This window comes from Lepus europaeus, chromosome 3, assembly GCF_033115175.1.
Source record: "Lepus europaeus isolate LE1 chromosome 3, mLepTim1.pri, whole genome shotgun sequence".
In the NCBI taxonomy this organism is placed as follows: domain Eukaryota; kingdom Metazoa; phylum Chordata; class Mammalia; order Lagomorpha; family Leporidae; genus Lepus; species Lepus europaeus.
The window spans coordinates 17,011,787-17,031,556 of record NC_084829.1 but is presented as its reverse complement, the minus strand read 5'-3'; the positions used below and the strand labels follow the sequence as shown (position 1 = coordinate 17,031,556).

At 49.7% G+C, this 19,770-nt stretch overlaps 4 protein-coding genes across 4 annotated transcripts; 1 reads left to right on the top strand and 3 right to left on the bottom strand.

The window, feature by feature from the left end:
- Positions 1 to 4,477: 4,477 nt before the first annotated feature.
- H1-1 (H1.1 linker histone, cluster member) lies at positions 4,478 to 5,626 on the bottom strand. The gene has a single exon (XM_062187357.1). The coding sequence runs from the start codon at positions 5,624 to 5,626 to the stop codon at positions 4,967 to 4,969; it is 660 nt and encodes a 219-aa protein (XP_062043341.1). The 3' UTR covers positions 4,478 to 4,966.
- A 2,897-nt stretch (positions 5,627 to 8,523) lies between these two features.
- LOC133754678 (histone H4) lies at positions 8,524 to 9,665 on the top strand. Its single transcript, XM_062185113.1, has one exon. The coding sequence runs from the start codon at positions 8,524 to 8,526 to the stop codon at positions 8,833 to 8,835; it is 312 nt and encodes a 103-aa protein (XP_062041097.1). The 3' UTR covers positions 8,836 to 9,665.
- Positions 9,666 to 13,137: 3,472 nt separating this feature from the next.
- Positions 13,138 to 17,880, bottom strand: LOC133754684 (histone H3.1-like). The gene is made up of 2 exons (XM_062185118.1): positions 17,527 to 17,880; positions 13,138 to 13,450 (listed from the first exon to the last, which is right to left on the bottom strand). Exons 1-2 carry the CDS (start codon positions 17,871 to 17,873, stop codon positions 13,138 to 13,140), a joined length of 660 nt encoding a protein of 219 aa, XP_062041102.1. The 5' UTR covers positions 17,874 to 17,880.
- Positions 17,881 to 18,615: 735 nt separating this feature from the next.
- Positions 18,616 to 19,038, bottom strand: LOC133754575 (histone H2A type 1-E). The gene has a single exon (XM_062185006.1). It carries the CDS (start codon positions 19,036 to 19,038, stop codon positions 18,646 to 18,648), a length of 393 nt encoding a protein of 130 aa, XP_062040990.1. The 3' UTR covers positions 18,616 to 18,645.
- Between the last annotated feature and the right edge of the window lie 732 nt (positions 19,039 to 19,770).

Sequence of the window (19,770 nt, the reverse complement as noted above, 5' to 3'; positions counted from 1 at the left end):
CAAGAATAAAGCCTAACGTCTCCAATGTGCTTTACAGATGTTTATAGGTTGCTTAGGTACTGTTCACTTTTTTCCTTCATTTACCGATATTGAAATAATATTTGCTGTACACTTAAGTATCAGATAGCATCCTAACTGCTTTAGAAGTAAAAAGTTGAAATCAACCCAACCCGTGAAATTTTTTTTGAGAATTTCTGCTGTCATTGACTTAACCCTATTGCCTATTGTACCCTTTCTCCCCACTGCTGAACACGCAGTAGTGCAGATGTGTTTGTCACTTCCAGCATGTTTCTAAGCCCAATTTTTTTTTTTTTTTTAAGATTTGTTTATTTGAAACAGTTACATACAGAGAGGGAGAGAAAGGGGAGGGGGGAATCGTCCATATTCTGGTTCATTCCCCAAGTGGCCTCAACGGCCAGGGCTGAGGCAGGCGAAGCCATGGACTTCATCTGGGTCTCCCACATGAGTGCAGGGGCCCAAGCATTTGGGCCATTCTCCGCTGCTTTTCCTGGGCCATTAGCAGAGAGCTGGATGGGAAGTGGAGCAGCCAGGACAGGGACCAGTGCCCTGTGGGATGCCGGCATCTCAGGCGGCGGCTTTACCTGCTAGGCCACAGTGCTGGCCCCTCCAGGCCTTGTTTTAGAGAAGTAGAACACCCCAAGGTTCTGTACAGGCAGGGCCTTGCACTCTCTCTGAACAGCCCAGAGACACATGTGCAATCCTGTGAAAACCACAGAAGCATACAGAACTGCAGAGTGAACATTTGCCGAACCTACCTCTTCTTCTTCCTTGGCACAGAACAAGAATAACTCACCTTCATCTCTGGGAGTTAGGAGTTCCCACGTGGACAGGAAAGCAGAATGAACTTCTAGAAAGTTTGGAAGAGGAAGTGACAAGTTAGTTCAAAGAGTGCAGCCATTGATTCCTAGATAATACAACACATTCCAGGTTCCTTCTTACTCTTTTGCATTGGCCATGCCTTAGTATAGATTTAAGTAAAGCACCTGTCTATGAGATACGATTGCACTGTAATAACTGATGGCAGGTGCTGTGGCATGGTGTTCAGGGAGAGTAAGCAAGACAATTTCTACAGAATTTTCCCTGCCAAAAACAAAACCTGAATGACCTCCAGTGCTTCTCAAGCTTGAAGCATCCCACAATTCTTTGAAAAGTTGAGATCTACTACTGTCCTAACATTGGAAAATAAGGGCAGTAAGGATGGACAAAAAAATCTATTTTGTTAAGCACCATTAAGCCTCAATTGAAATAGTGATTGAACAATTGAAATAGTGATACTAGTGCTTAAATAGAAAGACCAGAACAACTGAAGAGAAAGTCCAAAAATAGACAAGTATGGGGCCAGTGTTGTGGTGTAGTGGGTTAAGCCACCGCCTGGAGCCCTGGCATCTCAGATGGGCACTGGTTCATGTCCCAGTTGCTCTTCTTCTGATCCAGATCCCTGCTAATGAGCCTGGGAAAGCAGTGGAAGATGGCCCAAGCCCTTGGGACCCTACACTCATATGGGAGACCCAGAAGAAGCTCCTGGCTTTTGGTCTGGCCCAGCCCTGGCCATTGTAGCCATCTGGGGAGTGAACTAGTGGATGGAAGACTCTCTCTCTCCCCCTCAACCCATAACTCTTTCAAATAAATAAAATATATCTTAAATACACAAGAAACAAGACAGTATTTCTTATCATTGAAAATATACTTTTAAACAGTGTTGAGACAACTGAATAGTCAATTGTAAAATATAGCATACCAGGGCCAGCGCTGTGGCTTAGCCAGTAAAGCTGTTGCCTGCAGTGCCCGCATCCCATATAGGCGCTGGTTCGAGTCCCGGCTGCTCCACTTGCGATCCAGCTCTCTGCTATGGCCTGGGAAAGCAGTAGAAGATGCACACATGTAGGAGACCTGGAGCAAGTTGTGGCCAACTGGGCAGTGAACCAGTGGATGGAAGATACCTCTCTCTTTCTCTGTGTAACTCTTTCAAATAAATAAATAAATCTTAAAAAAAAAATAAAAAATACAGCATATATACCAGATAAAGTCTAAATATATCAAAGATCTAAATAGAAGACAAACAGAGCACTCAAAAGTATTCAGACAATATAAGTGAATTCATTGGATTCACAGAGCGGAAAAGACCTAAAATTTCAAAAGACATGAAAGGAAGTATTGATATAATTACATAAAAATAAAAGTATAGCCTAGCAAAATACATCTTAAGCAAATTTAAAAGACTAATGACTATGTGGGAAAAATATATTTTGCAACTCATATTACAAAGGGTTAATCTCTCCAGTGTATAGACATATACTGGGATCAGAATAAACCATTATTACTTCATACAATGTAGATTGCATTCCTGCAGAAGGAAATGAAGAGGACAATATCTGTGTCCTGTTAGGAAAGACTGCTAGTGAACAATGGTACAGGAATCTATTACCCTGCAAAAGGGTGGGGGAGAAAAGTACATGTAGTTTTTTGTTCACATTCGCATAAAGAAACACTGGAGGGGGAACTATGAATAACACAAGGAAGGAACCTTGACTTCTCAGTGTGTATTTTCATGTAGTTTTGATTTTTTAATATTTTATTTATTTGAAAGGTAGATTTACAGACAGAGGGAGGGAAAGCGAGAGAGAATCTTCCATCAGCTGGTTCACTCACCAAATGGCCAAAATGGCCAGGGCTGGGCCAGGCTGAAGCCAGGAGCTTCTTTCTGGTCTCCCACACAGGTGCAGGGAGGGGCCCAAACACTTGGGCCATCTTCTACTGCTTTCCCCGGCCATCAGCAGGGAGCTGGATTGGAGGAAGAGCAGCTGGGACTAGAACCTGTACGCACATGGGATGCCAACACCACAGGTACAGGCTTAGCTCACTACACCACAGCCCCGATCCCAGTTTTGATTTTCTTAAACACTTATTTATTTGAAAGCGAGAGTGACAGGGAGAGATTTTTTTTCCATTTGCTGGTTCACCCTTGAAATGACTGCAACAACCTGGGCTGGTCCAAGTCAAAGCCAGAAGCCTAGCATTCCATCTGAGTCTCCCAGGTGGATGTCAGGGGCCTTGCAAGCACTCAGGCCATCATCCACAGCCTTTCCAGGTGCACCAGTTGGGACTCAAATCGACACCACACTATGGGAGTCTGCAACACAGATGATAAGTATCAGACTCATTTCTTAACAATAAAAAACACAAGAAAAAGACAAACTGTCCAATGAGAAAATGACTGAGGTAAGCAGATTGTTTAAACCTGGAGAGCACAGTAGTGGTGACAGGAGCGTACGTTGGTAACCAGGTGAAGTAATTTTGCAGTGGTTGGAGTGGTAGCAGTCGCTGAGACCACACTTCGATGCCTTTGATGGAGAAGGAGCCAGCAGACAGTTGTGTGTGCTATCTTCAAGATACAGCCACACCTGGTGAAATTGAACACACATTCCGGAACAGCAGTCTCAGCCCTGAACTTGACCATTGATTGCGGTGTGTGCACCAGTTTATCCATCAGAAGTGGATAAATTCCCCTACTCTGTGTGAAGTAGCTTTTCAAGACAGAGATGCCTTGAAAGGATTTTTGAAGTCTCCAAAGAAATAAGATGCAAGAAAGTATAGAATACCATGATTTTTATTAAAAAATTAAGTAGCCCGAATCAAAAAGCAAAACTACGTACTTGTATAGACTTAAGTAAAACTAAATTCCAAGGAAGCCTGAACAGGTCCATTCAGTTTTGGGGAGAAGTGAGACAGGAATGCAAAGTGCCTGAATTGACTCTGGGACAGAGGGAACTAAGCAAAAACTATGTGAAACACTTATAAAGACAAACACTTATAGAAGCAGAATTGATCATTTAAGAACTTACAAGTGAATATGTAAAAAAGTAAGTTGTTTTAAGTAAAAATGAATAAACTCAGTTCCTCATGGACTTTTTTTTCAGTTGTCAAAAAAGAACGTTATTAAAATCTGAGAATTAAAACTGCAAAAGCTTAAAGGGGGCAATTTTGTGATACAATCCCCAGTACTTAATATGCGGCAATATAAACTTAAAATCTTTTAAGTCTTTAAAAACTTAAAATCTTGCCTGTGATGAAATAAAATCCAAATCGGCAGAGCAGAATTTCCAAGATATTATCGCACTCGGGACACTTCTGCTTCTATAAAGAGAAACTGGGTAAAGGTTTTGGGGCTTGAGCCTCAAGCGCAAGACTCAATTACAGCGAAGTTTTGCTTTGACCATGGCTGGAACCAAGCCTACAACCTGCTAAAGGCCTGGGAAAAGCAGTCCGAGTGCTTGGGCCCCTGCCCCTTAATAGGAGACCCGGATGAAGCGCCTAGCTCAGCCCTGGCCCTTGCAGCCACTTGGAGTGAACCAGCGGATGCGAATACCCGTGTCAGGCTTTGCAATAAATTAAAAAAAAAAAAAAAAAAAAAACCCACAACATCCAGCTTTGATGCTTTCTCTGGAGCCATGGGAGTTTAGGCTGAAAAGTAACAGGTGGCTCACTACCTGGGCGGGAGAGCTCCCACCTGTTGGTTCAGCGGACCTGGGATGGGCCAAGGCGGGAGCTTCATCCTCCAAGCACCTGGGCTACTTCTCCAGGCCATTAGCAGGAAGTGGGATGGAAAGCCGGGACACGAACCATTATGGGATGCCAGCCAGTTTAACCCACTATACCATAGCACCAGCCCTGGGGTGTGGGATTGCTCAGGTGACTAACAAGGTAGCCAATTGGAAGGGCTGAGGCACCCAAACTTGGTGCACCTGAACTCACCGTGGTGTCCTCATGTGTGTCTGGGGAGGCCTCCAGAGACCCAGGAACCCTCCATACCACCCTCCCAAGTGTGCATGCCAGCACGGGGACCCGACCTGCAACCTGGCGACCGTGTATACAGCTTTTAACTGAGAGATGGGGGTGGCTCTTAAAAGAGCCGTTGGGTTACTGGAAGCAGCTTCCAACCAGGACTTCACTTTTTCTTGGGTGCTGCCTTCTTGGGCTTGGCACCCGTCTTTGGCTTCGTCACCTTCGCCTTGGCCGCCTTGGGCTTCACCGCCTTGGCCTTAGCAGGGCTCTTAGCCACCTTCTTGGCCTTGACGACTTTGGGCTTCTTTGGGCTCTTGGAGGGCTTTTTGGCCGCTGCCGCCGGCTTCTTCACCTTCTTCGGAGACTTCGCGACCTTCTTAGCCACGGCCCCGGCGGCCTTTTTGGGCTTCTTGGAAGCGCTCGTCGGCTTAGCTTTTGCCGCCACCTTCCCGGCGCCGGCCTTGGCCTCGCCGGCCGCCGCCTTCTTGTTGAGCTTGAAGGAGCCCGAGGCGCCGGTGCCCTTGGTCTGCACCAGGGTGCCCTTGCTCACCAGGCTCTTGAGGCCCAGCTTGATGCGGCTGTTGTTCTTCTCCACGTCGTAGCCGGCGGCCGCCAGCGCCTTCTTGAGCGCGGCCAGCGACACCCCGCTGCGCTCGCTGGAGGTGGAGACGGCCTGCACGATGAGCTCCGACACCGAGGGGCCCGCGGGCTTCTTCTTAGAGGCGGGGGCTCCCGCCTTGACTGGCTTCTTAGCTTTCTTGGCAGCCGCCGGCTTCTCGGGGGCAGCGGAGGCAACCTGCACGGCCGGCGCCGTCTCGGCCATGGCGAACAGCGACAGCTAAAAGTCCACTGGACTGAGACCTGCAGCACAGGGAGACGCCAGCCGCCCGCGCACCGCGTATTTATAGGGCGGAGCTGCGCCGTGATTGGTGCGCGTCAGCGACCGCTGCACGCACCCTGGCGCCCCCTACGCGCCGCGGCCTCTCCCCGGGCCTCCGAGGCCGCTGCCCCTAAGCCAATGGTTTTGAGATGGGGGCGTTAGGCAGGGCTGTAGTGCCTCCCCGAGAGCAGCATCTCCTGGGGGACGAGGGGCTGCGCACGCAAGAGGGGTTTCACCTGAAACTACTAGAAAGCCTCTCTCGTCGGCGTGCGTCCGTCTCCCTAGCTTGCAGAGGGGCGACGGCCGAGTGTAGAATAGCGGAGCGGGGAGAGAGGAAAGCGAGGGTCTCCGGGTTTCCGGAGGTCTGGAACGTGTGCCCTGGCCTTGCCCGGCGGCACTGAGGGGACAGGACGACGGCGCACGCTTTCCGTGTGGTTCGGTTCTAGGATAAGGGAATCGGACCCAAGCACCAGAGTTCACCCACACCACAGGCAGCGCTCCAACTGCGCGTGCTTAGGACGGGGTAACGTCTGCTCGGCGTCTTTCATGCTGACCACGTACGCCGGGCGGCCGGGCTACGGTTCACGTTCCGTGTCAGCGCCGAACGCGATCGCCTCCTCCATCTGGGGAGTGGGGTTCGAACCGCACCGGCCGGCGGCGTGGAGCTCACACTGGGGAGACCGGGCTCCCGCGGGGTCCCTAGAAAGTGGGGGCGTCTCCAGGGCAGATCTGAGGGGAGCGTCAGCAAGCAGCGTCGCGAACCAGAGCCCATCGGACCAGTTAGAGGGAGCTTCGCGGCCCGCAGTCGCTGTTCCGGTAACCGCCTCGGGCGCCGGCGAAGTCACCCCTGCGCGCGCTGCGAGGTTTTCAAACAGGTCCGCGGTGGCCTAGGTTACCTCAGGTTTAGCTGTTTTCTAACAATGGACGGCGTTGGTCTCAGATACGCGTCGCGCTCGTCGGCTGCACCGGCCCTTTATTACCTCATGTTATTAAGGCGCTGTATTTCCAAATGGGCCACGCAATTTCTGACTAAGTATTCGGACGCGAACAACGGGAAGCTCATAACGCAAGACCGGAAGCTCTTTTATAGACAAACCCTTTTAGAAAGCTCTTTTTAGTATAATCGAGGAATTTGATCAAATTCAACACTTGGTAACGAACGCTAGGAATTGGACTCGGGACTGGTTTGTACAACAGTTTTTATTTAAAATACGTTCTCCTTTCGTGGTAAACGGTAGCTGCCAACAAAAAAAGATAAAGCTCCATGCAAATGAGGAATGGGAGATGTACATTTCTATTGGCTGCTCAGGAAGAACTCAGCGAACCAATCACAAGGCAGAACCCGCTCCGCGGGCCCTTCTTTCGAAGCGGTAACGTTCGCTGTGTTAATGTTTCAATTTGAAATGGTCAGTGTAGCTCTTGGCAAGGGGGAGTTCTTGCAGTTTGGCCACCGGCTGTCCGTAGGCTACGTCCGCCGCTTCTCTCACAAGGGAAAAGTTTTGGAATCTTTAAGACGATATCTGGGCGAGGAGAGGGAAGCGCAGAGCACATTTCAGGAGAGGGAACGTCATATTACCATCTCACGGAGAGGCAATAAAAAAAAGCCTCGCTTTTAATGTTTGAATACCAAGGAAGCAGCAAAATTTTAAAAAAAAAATTGAGCGCTATGGATACATAGTAGCCAATGAAGGGCACGTTTGTTGGACACTTTAAAGAAAAACCAATCAAAGGGCGTTGCGTCACAAGCAGGCGTTTCGTTCATCCAATCAGCACACCCTGTTTACTATAAATACTAGTAACGACGTTTCTAGACGCATTCTGTCCTGTTTTGTCTCCGTACAATGGCTCGCACGAAGCAGACAGCGCGCAAGTCGACGGGCGGCAAGGCGCCGCGCAAGCAGCTGGCCACCAAGGCGGCCCGCAAGAGCGCGCCGGCCACGGGCGGCGTGAAGAAGCCGCACCGCTACCGGCCCGGCACGGTGGCGCTGCGCGAGATCCGGCGCTACCAGAAGTCCACCGAGCTGCTGATCCGCAAGCTGCCGTTCCAGCGCCTGGTGCGCGAGATCGCGCAGGACTTCAAGACCGACCTGCGCTTCCAGAGCTCGGCCGTCATGGCGCTGCAGGAGGCGTGCGAGGCCTACCTCGTCGGCCTCTTCGAGGACACCAACCTGTGCGCCATCCACGCCAAGCGCGTCACCATCATGCCCAAGGACATCCAGCTCGCGCGCCGCATCCGCGGGGAGCGGGCCTAAGCCTCACCAGCTTAGTCTAGAACAACCCAAAGGCTCTTTTCAGAGCCACCCAATTAGCCAAGGAAAACGGCTGTGAACCAGTTAGTCCAATCTTCGACCCACTAGGGTTCAAGGCGCACTGCGGGTTTGGGCATCTAACATAAAACAAAAATGTCTGCCACTAAGGTTCTCCCTGGGGCGTGAGTCCGCATTCCTAGAGAAAGTGTTGGTCCCCAAGCACCAGTTGGTACAAACAGCACAAAAAATAACACGGTTAACAATACACGGTTTACGAGACGCTTAACTCAGTGTCGTTACTTTTGCCTTCTGACTAAGATGTTATCTGGGTTCTCTCCCACCGTAACTCTACCTGTGAAAAAAATATCTGGAGCCGTTATGGCCTCTTCCCAACAGAAAACGTAGCTCAGTCAAAAGGCGCGGTCCGGGCGGCTCAGGCCCATCCCCGCGCTCGCCTCCGGGACTTGGGGTAGGAGACTGTGACGTCACGTTTCCCGCCCGTGCGCGGTGGGCGGGGCGCGGACGAGAGCTATATAAGGCCCTGCTGTGCCACTCGCTTTCAGTTGCTGTGAGCTCTTCTACTGAGAAGACATGTCTGGTCGCGGCAAGGGCGGGAAGGGCCTGGGCAAGGGCGGCGCCAAGCGCCACCGCAAGGTGCTGCGCGACAACATCCAGGGCATCACCAAGCCCGCCATCCGCCGCCTGGCCCGGCGCGGCGGCGTCAAGCGCATCTCGGGGCTCATCTACGAGGAGACCCGCGGCGTGCTCAAGGTCTTCCTGGAGAACGTCATCCGCGACGCCGTCACCTACACGGAGCACGCCAAGCGCAAGACGGTCACGGCCATGGACGTGGTCTACGCGCTCAAGCGCCAGGGGCGCACGCTCTACGGCTTCGGCGGCTGAGCGGCCCCCGCGGTCCCTGCCGCCCCAGACCCCCACCCAAAGGCCCTTCTCAGGGCCGCCCAATTTCTCAAAGAAGGAGCTGTTCTGATGTTGGTGGCGGCGTGCGCCCAAAGCTGGCAGTTAGGGGACCGGCAGTGGGGCGGGTTAATGTGCTGCCAGGGACGCCCGCGCCGGTTTTACTTCCCGGTGTTCGGCTTCCCGCCTCCTAGCTCGTGCCTGGGGAAGCAGCGGGAGACGGGCGAAGCTCTTGGGCCTCTTCCGCGTCCTTGCTTTCTCGTGGTCTGGTCTCCCTTTCCGGCGCGGAGCGAGCCTGCGGCTGGAAGATTGTACGTAAGCAAGTGTCAGCCCATCACCCTCAGCTAGGGAGAAGGCCATGTACTTGGTAGGGGTCGGGGTAGGGGTCGACAAGTAATCGGACAGCGAAAGCGTAGGGCACCGATGAGCCGTGACCGGCTAGGGACAAGCACTACCTTCAGCCATCCCTGCTCCTGTTTGTCAATCAGGATTGAGTAGCTGATGGTCATTGAGGCGCAACGGACCGGTGAGGGATCAGGGTTGTTAGGAAAATGGCGCAGTGTTGTCTACAGTGCGATCTACACCCTGACACCATCCCAGGCTCTAGCCCCTGCCGCTAGGACTGGAAGCCAGGTGGCCCCTTGGTCCAGCCACCAGTGTCCGCTCCCCACTCATCCTAATCGGATTCGCTGCTCCCGCTCCCCCCATTCCCCCCCCCCCCCCCGGCAGTTGTGAAAGGACAAAAGGACCTGTTCCTGAACACGCGACGCTCCTCGATCCCCTCTTACTCCTTTCTCCTTCCTCGCGCCTTCCCTCCAGTCTCCTGGGTTTTCTCCAATAAACCCCTTCTCTTTCTCCGGTGCCTGGTGTGTTTTGTGGGGGCCTTACAAAGGTCACTGCTGGGAGCAGAAAGACTATAGGGGTCACCGTGCTCATGTAGAGGGGTGATGGCGGCTTGTCCTGAAGCAGCAGAAACGATGCCGAGACCAGCTCCAGCCTGTCCAGGGGCCCCAAGGTGTGAGGTGTCGCACAGGAAAAACAGACACAGCAAGGCTGATGGCGTGGCTCTGGCTCTCCAGCACCAGACTTTATTTTTATATCATAAATCACATAATGATTTTTATAATAACAAGCCTGTTGTCCACTTTTATCTAGTGACAATTTGTTTGATTTTCAAGTGCATATTCAGAGCATGGGTTACAATCACAGATAGATGTGAGACAACAGGCTGTCCACATCTAACATTTACTAGAAGCCCCAATGTTTAAAGCAGGTAGGCCCTTTTTTAAATGTATCCCCGCTTTAGCAGTTCTGTCTGTAACTCTTTAATTTATTGTACTTATTTAAGGTTCACTTAGATCTATTCCACAGTTTTGACATCCTAACCATTGCTGTATTTGTAGCACATATTGAATTAAAGCTTTAATAACATTTATCTTTATTCTGGTGGGAAGTATATACCAGGGAGCCTGTTGCCTTTTAATTCTTTTCCACAACAGCTCAACCTTGCATAAAGCATCAACCCCTTCTCTTACTCTAACATTTGATTTGATTAAAATTCTACAAAGCAATGGATTTAGGAATTATGAGACTAAGCGTTCTTCCCTAGAATTAGGAATACAGCAATCTTTAGCAGGGCCACCAGGAAGCTCCGGCTTTCTTATGCAGAGTGTAGTTCCCTGCAAACCTAAAACCACCAAGAGGACCAAAGCTGTCCTCACACCTTGCTGAGACAGACCTGCTGTGACCTTGTCAGCCAGCCTAAGTTGCCTTGGCCTCGCCAACATGGAAAGGTGGTGTGATTTTGATCCCAGAACTTTCCGGATTAGATGAAAGTTTGGTCGAACAGAGCTGTTAGGTTCCTATCTCCAGCCCGCTGGAAGAATGAGGTTCCCCTCACTGAGGTGGAGAATGCTGCATGATCTGATGTTTATGTGTCAGGATATCGATTGAGTCTGGAGATGGTCAAGGGGATGACTTGTGGTAAGCAGTGTTTTTCTTACATGTGTCTTTGTGAGGCTTGAAGTGGGAGGAAACTGATAGAATTTGGAGAGTTAAGGATACTTCCAAGAAAGCAACCAGGTGAAGGAGAAGCAGCTGGAAGCTCCCACTGGGATGAGCTTTGGCGTTGCTGCAGGCTGATGCGGCACTTACAGCAATCAAGGTATTCTCTTGAACATAAATTGTTCTGAGCTGCACGTGGTAAGCTTAGCTGGATGAGCTCAGAAAGAAAAAACCAGAGGAAGGGACTAAGGACTGATGGAGCCAAAGTACCCCAGAGTACATTCTGGGTAAGCCTTCTCATTCGTTAGTAGGTCTGTGTAAGTTTCTGCTTTGTGGATATAGATTGTTTTAGAACACCCACAAACGTGATTACAGAAATTGTAGAGTAGGTCTGCTTGGCTGACACACAGCAACCCAATTACTAACACCAGGGTGTAGGAAGAAAGTTTCTTTTCCAATGAGCAGAGCCATGTTCAATTCCCAGACACCCTGAGGAATTAAAGGTAGTGAATTTCATAAAGTAGGGGTGAGTCCTGTTGGCCTCTGGGTGGTCTATGGTGTTCCTAGTCTCCTTTTGCTTGATCAGTGACAGGGACCAACTAGTTTCTTTTGTAACGGCATACGTGGGTTCTGAGTGTCTAGACTGTGTGCATAGATTGGATATTACTTTTATCAATGCCTTCTAGTTCCCGGGAAACTCTGAATAGAAGCTGGTATTGAGATACTTCCTATAAGCTGATCTGTCTCTGATTCAGGGAGTGGCTCTGTGAGGCATCATCAAAGGGAAAACACAGGAATATAAACACATTATGAAACCTAACAAAGGTCTGCATCACAGATATTAGGGATAGGGCCTTGGCTTCAAGATTATACTTCAGCCAGTCCCACTTAATAAAACAGCATTGTTTCCGCCTCACTGAATTGCGTTAAGTGTAAACTCTTGGCAAAATCTCACTCAGTTTCAGCACTTACAGCCATTCCTCCAAAAGCTTGGGGGGTAGGGGGCTGATTTCAGGACCTCCATAAATACCCAAATCTGCAGAATCCAAAGTTCCTTATTTTAAATGGTGTAATGTTTACATATAACCCATGCATATCCTCTATTTTTTAAGTCATTTGTCCATTACAATTACAAATGGCAATGCTACAGTCAATTGCTGATACACTATGTTTAAGGAATGATCACAAGAAAAAAATACATGTGTTCACTACAGACTCAATTTTCCCCCAATTCTGGATCCACAGTTGTTGGAATTCCCTGTGCACAAAATCATGGACATGGTGGGCCGACTATCACTGCGACCATGCCCAGCGCAGCCCCTCACCTCAACTCGGGAATCTTACTCAGCTCCGTATTCAATTCTCTCCCCCAGGGTCAGAGAGCAGTGTGGACAAAGCAGGTGACAAAGAGGTTTTACTCTTGAAGCAGCCATCAATGCATTCATCAAATGTTAAAGTTGCTGAATATTCAGTTGAACAATTCCTTAGCTTGAGCACCTTCTAAACATTTTTTGTGCTTTTGTACTATTATATTTTCATAACCTAAAGATCAAACAAATTTCAAGCTTAGAGGAAAAGGAAGAATTAGCAAAGACCAGGGACAGCCAAAATGCACTGCCCAAGAATCACCTGAATGAAGCGAGTTTTCTAAGCTTCCCCACGTTTGTGCCTTGCCAGGGGCCTCGGGATTAGAGGAAATCACAGAATCCACTGGTGTACCAGGTGGCAGGCAACCTGCAAACTTAGCTCAACCATCTCAAGGGTCTGTGCAACCTGAAGGCATTCAGTAACGCCAAGTGGTCACTCTGGATGAGCTCTGGCCGCATCACGTTTGGTCAGAAAGGAAAAAGAAACTCAGACCAAACCCCTATCTTCCCCTTCACGGCTGAGGCCAGATGCCTTGGGAATTAGACACGCAGTGCTTCCAACATTTTCATTAAGTTTGTAAACACTGAAAGCTAAGAGAACGAAAGAGCTAAGGCATCTCTTCCCTGCAGTGTCCTCACCGCGAGTGTGGCATCTGAGACCACCCTCCCGAGAAACGAGGGCCCGACACGTGCGCCCAGGGACACGCAGGCGGCCGCCTGAGCCCCAGGACCTGCGTGGACGCCAATCGCCCTCGTTACGGCAACTCATTCCGTCCGCCACCGTGGGAGAACGCACGTCCAGCCAGGGAAGGAACCGACACACAACCCTACAGAAAACGGCACTGCTCTTCTCCGGAGACAAGTGGGTGGCCCTGAGAAGGGCCTTTGGGTGAAGATCTGGGGTCGCGGGGGCCGCTCAGCCGCCGAAGCCGTAGAGCGTGCGCCCCTGGCGCTTGAGCGCGTAGACCACGTCCATGGCCGTGACCGTCTTGCGCTTGGCGTGCTCCGTGTAGGTGACGGCGTCGCGGATGACGTTCTCCAGGAAGACCTTGAGCACGCCGCGGGTCTCCTCGTAGATGAGCCCCGAGATGCGCTTGACGCCGCCGCGCCGGGCCAGGCGGCGGATGGCGGGCTTGGTGATGCCCTGGATGTTGTCGCGCAGCACCTTGCGGTGGCGCTTGGCGCCGCCCTTGCCCAGGCCCTTCCCGCCCTTGCCGCGACCAGACATCCTGAGATTTCAGTCAGCGAGGGACTGCTCGGCGTTGGGGCCGGACCCTCGCAGTTATAGGCTGCGCTCGGACCGCGTTGAGAACGGAAGGCGGGGCCTCCCTCCGCCCCGCCCCTCTCCGGACCGAGACCCGGGCGCCTCGTGGTGGGGCGCGGTCCTCAGTTTCGCTTTGAAAAAACTGGTTTTCACCCCCGCCCCCTCCCCGTGCCTGTGACACTGTTTACCTCGGAAACTGATCTTTGAGAATTTTAGTGAAGCCGTATTTAACGGCAATAGCGCTTGAACGATTAAAAAATGCCACTCTGGCAAATGTGGGCGCAGAAGGGAATTATTGTTAGCTCTGTGGCCTTGCAACCTTACTTGCCTTTTCTCGAATGTAAAATCGGGGCAATGGCAAGAAAGAACTATATAAACATAGTTTATTTTTAGCTATTACTTTAATTATCTACCTGTAATCGAAAGGCCTACTGGTGAGGGCTGTTTTGGTTGAAATCACAGTGTCATAAAATGCAAGATGTTGGGATCTTTTTTTAATATATGACATATTAGAAATGATTGTCAGGTTTTTTTTTTTTTTAACCTTTCCCAAGGTGCGTTGGCAATCACATCCCTCAGCAAGCCTTGGGTGCGGTTAAGATGTCCAAACCTCCCTACAGACTCACCTCCATGGTGGTAAGTCTCCCTAAAACACTCACTCATCGTCACCTCTGGAAAAACTAGAGAGGCTACTACAGAACCTGGAAGTCATTCTTCCTCTTCGCTAAGAATTCTGGTCTTTCCACTAAGTCCAACCGAAAGCATTTCTAGTTTAGTTTGCTCTAAACTTCAGCCTGTGTTGTTGTCTGTGGTACCTAAGCAGAAATATCATATTTAACTGAATAACTTTCAACAAACTACAACTATAGGGAGGTAAAACTTTATTTCTACTCTGTTAGGGTCTCTCGTTTGACCTGAGAATTAATTTGGCATAAGGCAGAAAATCAGGACAGAGGCATACAACTTTATTTAATACAGTTTCAAGGGACAAGGGATCTCTCATAAAGAAATGAACTCCCGCCCCTCCCAAAAAAGGGCAAAAGTTAACACCTTTTATATTAAATTGCAAAGAGGAAATTGCAGGAGAGTAACTAAATTATGCAGGGAAGACCCAAGGAACAAAACATGTATTTTCACGAGGTCTGTTTGTGTGGCGATGTCTGGGTTCTGACCTCCTTCGGCATTTGTGCAGAATTCTCTTCCCTATTCCTCCCTCCTGAGGAAGATCATTTATTTCCTGCTCCAAGGAGAGCATCTTTCACATGGGGATTTTTTTCAGAAAGAAAAGGGGAGATCAGAATGGACTTCATGCCTCAGCATCTTTAGCTCAAAATCACCTTTATGCCACAATGGCGTGCTACAGAATGACATTGTCAGCATTAGGAGCTTCTGTTCCTCCAGTACCGCTGTAATCAGCCCCTAAGACACTAGTAGATGTACACTGCAGTGAAATCAAAATGCCTGCATTGCTCTCCAGTGCAAAATGCTCAGCAAGTTGTCTTTTACAAATGTGAATTTCTTCTATTCTGATTTTTTAAATGCCGCTGAAATTAAATTCCTAACCTGAGCAGAATGTATGGAACTAAATAATGCCAAGTGGTTAGGAATAGCTCATTACTGAAAAGTTTGACACCATCAGGGTAAATGATACACAGTTCAGAAACATTAGCATCGTTTTGATGCTGTATGTCTGGGAAGAGACTCATGTCCCAGTGACAACCCTATAGTGGACGTCACGTTACTCCCATTTTTCCTGATAATGGAGGGATGCATTTCTCTCAGATGACAGAGTTTTGAGAATAAGGCTGGAATCTGAACCCAAGCAAGCTGGCCTCCAAGTACTACAAGCTGCCAGTCTTACTATGGTGAGGTTAAGTGTCATGGACTCTAAGATAGTGCTATCCTTTTCTTTTCGCACATGGGGTAGTTTCGTCAAAGGCCTCAAGTAAACAAAGACTGAAAGCAGAATCCATGTTCTGCCCCTGTTGGTACAGGGGCCAAGTAGAGTCATGCTGAACCACCGACCTGTCCATGTGACCCTCAAACTGTAAACTCTTTTACTTTTTCAATGCTGTCTCATCATAGCCTGTGCCCAAAACACTTTACTCCTACAGAAAAAAATATAAAGAGAAAAGCAACACCTTATGAAAGCCAGCACAGCTATCATTAGAAAAACAAAAATACTTGACCTTCAGGGAGGTCTAGAGCTGAATGGCAAAGACCAAGTAATAGGCCTATTGCATCCACTCGTCAGCTCAAATAGAATATTACAAAAACCAGTGACAGTCACACATGAATTTTATTGAAAATGAGAGGCAAGGCAACTGCTCAGGACCAGCAACAGATCGGGACAGACACTGCTTACCAAAGTGCGGCCCCCAACGGTGTGTTACACAGCTTCTCATAGTATCCTGTCCACTAGGGCTCACAATTTCGAACCCTTAGCATGCAGTGAACAAAAAAAGAAACTCAGAATATGGTTGTAAGATAACAGTTAATAATAACAAAGCCAGTAACAGATCCAAGCTATGGTGGTAAGATAACAGTGTTGGACACATTTCGGTCAACCTGGTTCCTGGGGATTTCGGCCTACATAGTTTCACAAAATCCACCCTTAGCCGTTAGTAAGCAAAGCTAATATTTGCAGAAGCAGGAGGTTGTGCAATTAGCTTTTAGCCACTCACTGCATTTTGATTCTGATTCTACAGGCCAAGTGCATTTGTGCCTACAATAGACCCCATCTCTGAGTAACAAATGTGTCAGGCAGAGTTGTTCTCACGAATCTAAAAAAATTATGTATAAAACACGCACACAGGAAAAAAAAATCCGTTTTCATTTTTATAAAAGTACAAAAATTATTTTGTAAATCTAGGTTTTCTATTAAAATCCAGAGTACACACAAAACCATGTGCACAACTTACTCTATAGAGTGTGTATGGTTTCCTTATTGAAGTTTTCCGATTAGATCACATTTCATATGTAGGCAGAGAGAATGGTCTTGCGAGGAATCAAATGTGGAAAAGAGATGTGAAGCAGGACACTGGCATCAGTGGGCGCAATGACCTTCAGCACTCCGTGTAGTTGTTCTAAAGTTAACTTGTAGTACATGGCATGGAAGCTGTACCACAAAGGCAGTTCACTGAAAAAGGAGAATTTTATTCCAATATACTTTTCTCCTTATACTCTATTCCACACAAATTAACTTCCACCAGCACTCAACCCCCGACACAGAAAACAAAAGCAACAAAAGGAAAATGGTAACAAAATCTAAATTGAAATTCCAAAAAATTCTACAGGTACAGTCCTAGAAGACAACCGGAATTCAACCAGGCAAACTTACAACTGGACCACACACAAATACCAACACTTAACGCATTGAGAAATCCTAAAGAGCTTTTAGAAACTAATGAGCACCTGGCACATTATTTCGTGCACACTTCCAAGTGCAGTTACTGGGCGAATACTTTAAGATTTATTCCTTTTAAAGCCAGTTACACAGACAGAGGCAGAGAGAACAATGGCCGAGGCTGCACCGATCAGAAGCCAGCAGCCAGGAGCCTGCTGCAGGTCTCCCACGTGGGTGCAGGGGCCCAAGGACCTGGCCCATCCTCCACTGCTCTCCCAGACCACGGCAGAGCTGGATCGAACCAGTGCCCGTATGGATGCCGGCGCTTCAGGCAGAGACCTTTCCCGCCTCGCCACGGCGCAGGCGCAACGTCACCGTCTTTGACCTTTCCCGAGCACTGACAAAGCTAAAACCAACTCGCCCCTTAAGGCTTGCTATTACTCCACGACTGCTAACAGAAAATGTAACCACAGAAATCCTATTAATTTACTCTTCGCCCGGGTCCTACAAGGCGTGCTTTTTCTATTCAGGATTCTCTGCTGAACGAGCAAACTATCACAGCCGCTTTCCTTGGACAACTGGGTGGCTCTGAAAAGAGCCTTTGGGTTGTTCTAGACTAAGCTGGTGAGGCTTAGGCCCGCTCCCCGCGGATGCGGCGCGCGAGCTGGATGTCCTTGGGCATGATGGTGACGCGCTTGGCGTGGATGGCGCACAGGTTGGTGTCCTCGAAGAGGCCGACGAGGTAGGCCTCGCACGCCTCCTGCAGCGCCATGACGGCCGAGCTCTGGAAGCGCAGGTCGGTCTTGAAGTCCTGCGCGATCTCGCGCACCAGGCGCTGGAACGGCAGCTTGCGGATCAGCAGCTCGGTGGACTTCTGGTAGCGCCGGATCTCGCGCAGCGCCACCGTGCCGGGCCGGTAGCGGTGCGGCTTCTTCACGCCGCCTGTGGCCGGCGCGCTCTTGCGGGCCGCCTTAGTGGCCAGCTGCTTGCGCGGCGCCTTGCCGCCCGTCGACTTGCGCGCTGTCTGCTTCGTGCGGGCCATCACCACAACAGGCACACAGGATCCTCACAGAAACCTCTGAGGGAAAGGAGCCGCCATCTCTTTTTATAGAATCTGGCTAGCTAGTATTGGGCCGCGTATATTCAAATTAATGAGCGCGCCCTTCCTGGATTGGTCCATCTGCTTGTCTAGTTCCCCGGTTTCCGGAGCCTTCACGTTAGTGAACCAATCCGCTGCCCTGCCCTGCGCCGTAGTCCCGCCCCCTCCCACCCCCGGGGGCGCACGGCATTTGACGTCACATCCTTTACCCTTTCCTATCCGTAAACGTTGCCTGAAAAATCTACACGGCACATCTGATTATACAAATGTGGCAACTTATGGGTATTATATAAGCTAGACTGTTGAATTCAACACTGATTATCCTTTTAGGCAGTGCCTGAGCATTGTGGGCACGTACGAAAATGCCCTAAATAAATGCAAATATGGGAACTAATTCTTTGAAACCAAGTGATCTTAGTCATGTGTGTACATATATGTATATGCTTTTTGTGAAACGAAGTTCACGGTTACACCGTTCTGAGGTATGAAATTGTGGCCTTAGATAAAACTCCCAAAAGCCACGGCTGAGGGGGAGCTTGGAGGGCAAACTCGCGAATCCTCACGGGGCAAAGGCCCGATACCAACAGCGCTGTGTCTGCTATTGAGAACACAGCGAACAAGACAGCAGTTTTCATGAAAGCTGTGGGTGGCTCTGAAAAGAGCCTTTGTGGTTAGGTTGATCAGAAAAGCGGGAGCCAGCCGTGCAACGGACACTTCACTTGCCCTTGGCCTTGTGGTGGCTCTCGGTCTTCTTGGGCAGCAGCACGGCCTGGATGTTGGGCAGCACGCCGCCCTGCGCGATGGTGACGCGGCCCAGCAGCTTGTTGAGCTCCTCGTCGTTGCGGATGGCCAGCTGCAGGTGGCGCGGGATGATGCGCGTCTTCTTGTTGTCGCGCGCCGCGTTGCCCGCCAGCTCCAGGATCTCGGCCGTCAGGTACTCGAGCACGGCCGCCAGGTACACCGGGGCGCCGGCGCCCACGCGCTCCGCGTAGTTGCCCTTGCGCAGCAGGCGGTGGACGCGTCCCACGGGGAACTGCAGCCCGGCCCGGGAGGAGCGGGTCTTGGCCTTGGCGCGCGCCTTGCCGCCCTGCTTGCCGCGTCCAGACATTGCTTGAGATCACAACTTCAGAAAACAGCAGGAAAACCTGGAGGAGCTACAAACCTGAGAACGGCAGGAGCAGTATTTATACTTGCCGGAGGGAGCCTGCATGGGATTCTCCCATTGGCTAAGATCAGATACCCAATGAGAAAGGAGAATTTGAATCCTTCATTTGCATGCATCGCTTTCATCCCGTGTGAGCTTTATGTTAGAGCCAATCACTAATCCAGCTTCATAATCTTTTATTGGGTTTTACAAGTAATTATTGAATCAATTTCTTTTTCTCAAAATGCCATTATTAAGCAAGGAGCGGGGATGTTTGTCATTGTTTTGAGTTTTGATTATATAAGCCGATATAGAAAAATACAAGCAAAATTTTAATAGAATCAAGGGCGATAGTTCTTGTGATTAAATGTAAAGTTGAAAAGTCTGGGGCTGACCTTGTGGCGCAGCAGGTATAAGCCTCACCTGCAATGCCCGAGTCCCACATAGGCGCCGGTTCCTATCCTTCCGATCCAGCTCCCTGCTAATGACCTGGGAAAAGCAGTGGAAGATGGCCCAGGTGCTTTGACTCATGCCCTCATTTGGGAGACCTGGATGAAGTCTGGCTCCGGACTTCGACCTGGCCCACTTCTGGCCATTGTAGTCATCTGAGTAATAAACCAGCGAATGGAAGATCTCTTTCTCCCTGTCTCTACCTCTATCTCTAATTCTGACATTCAAAAATTTAAAAGCCCTTAA

Coding starts and splice junctions, on each gene's coding strand:
- H1-1 (XM_062187357.1), bottom strand. CDS start 5,626: ATGGCCGAGACGGCGCCGGCCGTGCAGGTTGCCTCCGCTGCCCCCGAG.
- LOC133754678 (XM_062185113.1), top strand. CDS start 8,524: ATGTCTGGTCGCGGCAAGGGCGGGAAGGGCCTGGGCAAGGGCGGCGCC.
- LOC133754684 (XM_062185118.1), bottom strand. CDS start 17,873: ATGGCCCGCACGAAGCAGACAGCGCGCAAGTCGACGGGCGGCAAGGCG. Junction 13,451..17,526: donor CTGTGCGCCATCCACGCCAA/GCGCGTCACCAT, acceptor CTGAAATCTCAG/GATGTCTGGTCGCGGCAAGG.
- LOC133754575 (XM_062185006.1), bottom strand. CDS start 19,038: ATGTCTGGACGCGGCAAGCAGGGCGGCAAGGCGCGCGCCAAGGCCAAG.